Raw genomic sequence first — 798 nt, 5'->3', positions numbered from 1 at the left:
ATTGCGTAAGCAGATCAATGTATGGATTTGCAGGGGACATAGTGGGGTTCCACAGCGTGGCCCTAAGCTACTACAGGCTGCTGGTTCTGAGAGCGGTGCTGCAAGGAGCCACTGCCAATCAAAAGCCTGCGTCCAAGATGTACTGCTTAACTGCATTGCAGGAAAGCTATGTTCCCTCAACCGGCTATGCATCCTGTGTTAAGTCACAAGACCTACTGGACACCATTACAAAACGTTTGGCGAGTCACATGGTCTGGTTTTAATACGAGTCGGGTGTTTGGAGTCTCAGTGTGAAGCGTCTGTTGTGATAGTTCTGTAGAAGAATGTAGTGACTATATATATATATATATATTCTTTTTTTTTTTTATGCTTATTGTTTTTTTTGTCCCAGCTTTGGCTTTGGCCTGCCGACCTCCCGGGCGTACGCCGAGTACCTGGGCGGTTCCCTCTGCATCAAATCTCTTCAGGGCGTCGGAACGGACGTTTACCTGCGTATCAAACACATCGACGGGAAGGAGGAGAGTTTCCGCATCTGAGGAGGAGAGTCCGGAGTCTCTACAGCTTTTATCCACAGAGGATCGGCTGCATTGTCCCATACAACCCCACCTACCACCACCACCATCCTCACCACCACTACCACCACCATCATCCCGCTGACTCATGGGATCGGTGTCCTCCACACCCCGGTTTGCTTGTCTTCAACGAGAGCAATTGTGAACCCCAAAAGAGCCAACTTGGATCCTGAATTTGCCTTCTACAGGAGCCAACGTGAACCCTAATTTTTTTTTTCTTTCCGCT

General features: G+C 49.0%; 1 protein-coding gene across 1 annotated transcript in view; it reads left to right on the top strand.

The window, feature by feature from the left end:
• The window catches only part of BCKDK (branched chain ketoacid dehydrogenase kinase), a 13,601-nt gene extending 12,974 nt beyond the window's left edge, over positions 1–627 (top strand). Inside the window, exon 14 of the mRNA XM_018575407.1 lies at positions 392–627. Within this exon, the coding sequence (XP_018430909.1) occupies positions 392–536 (145 nt within the window). The 3' untranslated portion in view covers positions 537–627. The remainder of the gene's footprint in view (positions 1–391) is intronic.
• Positions 628–798: the final 171 nt, after the last annotated feature.

The sequence above is a fragment of the Nanorana parkeri genome, unplaced genomic scaffold (genome assembly GCF_000935625.1).
Source record: "Nanorana parkeri isolate BGI_ZX_2015 unplaced genomic scaffold, ASM93562v1 scaffold3885, whole genome shotgun sequence".
Classification (NCBI taxonomy): domain Eukaryota; kingdom Metazoa; phylum Chordata; class Amphibia; order Anura; family Dicroglossidae; genus Nanorana; species Nanorana parkeri.
Note: the sequence above shows the minus strand (reverse complement) of the source record. Positions and strands in the feature narration are given on the sequence as shown.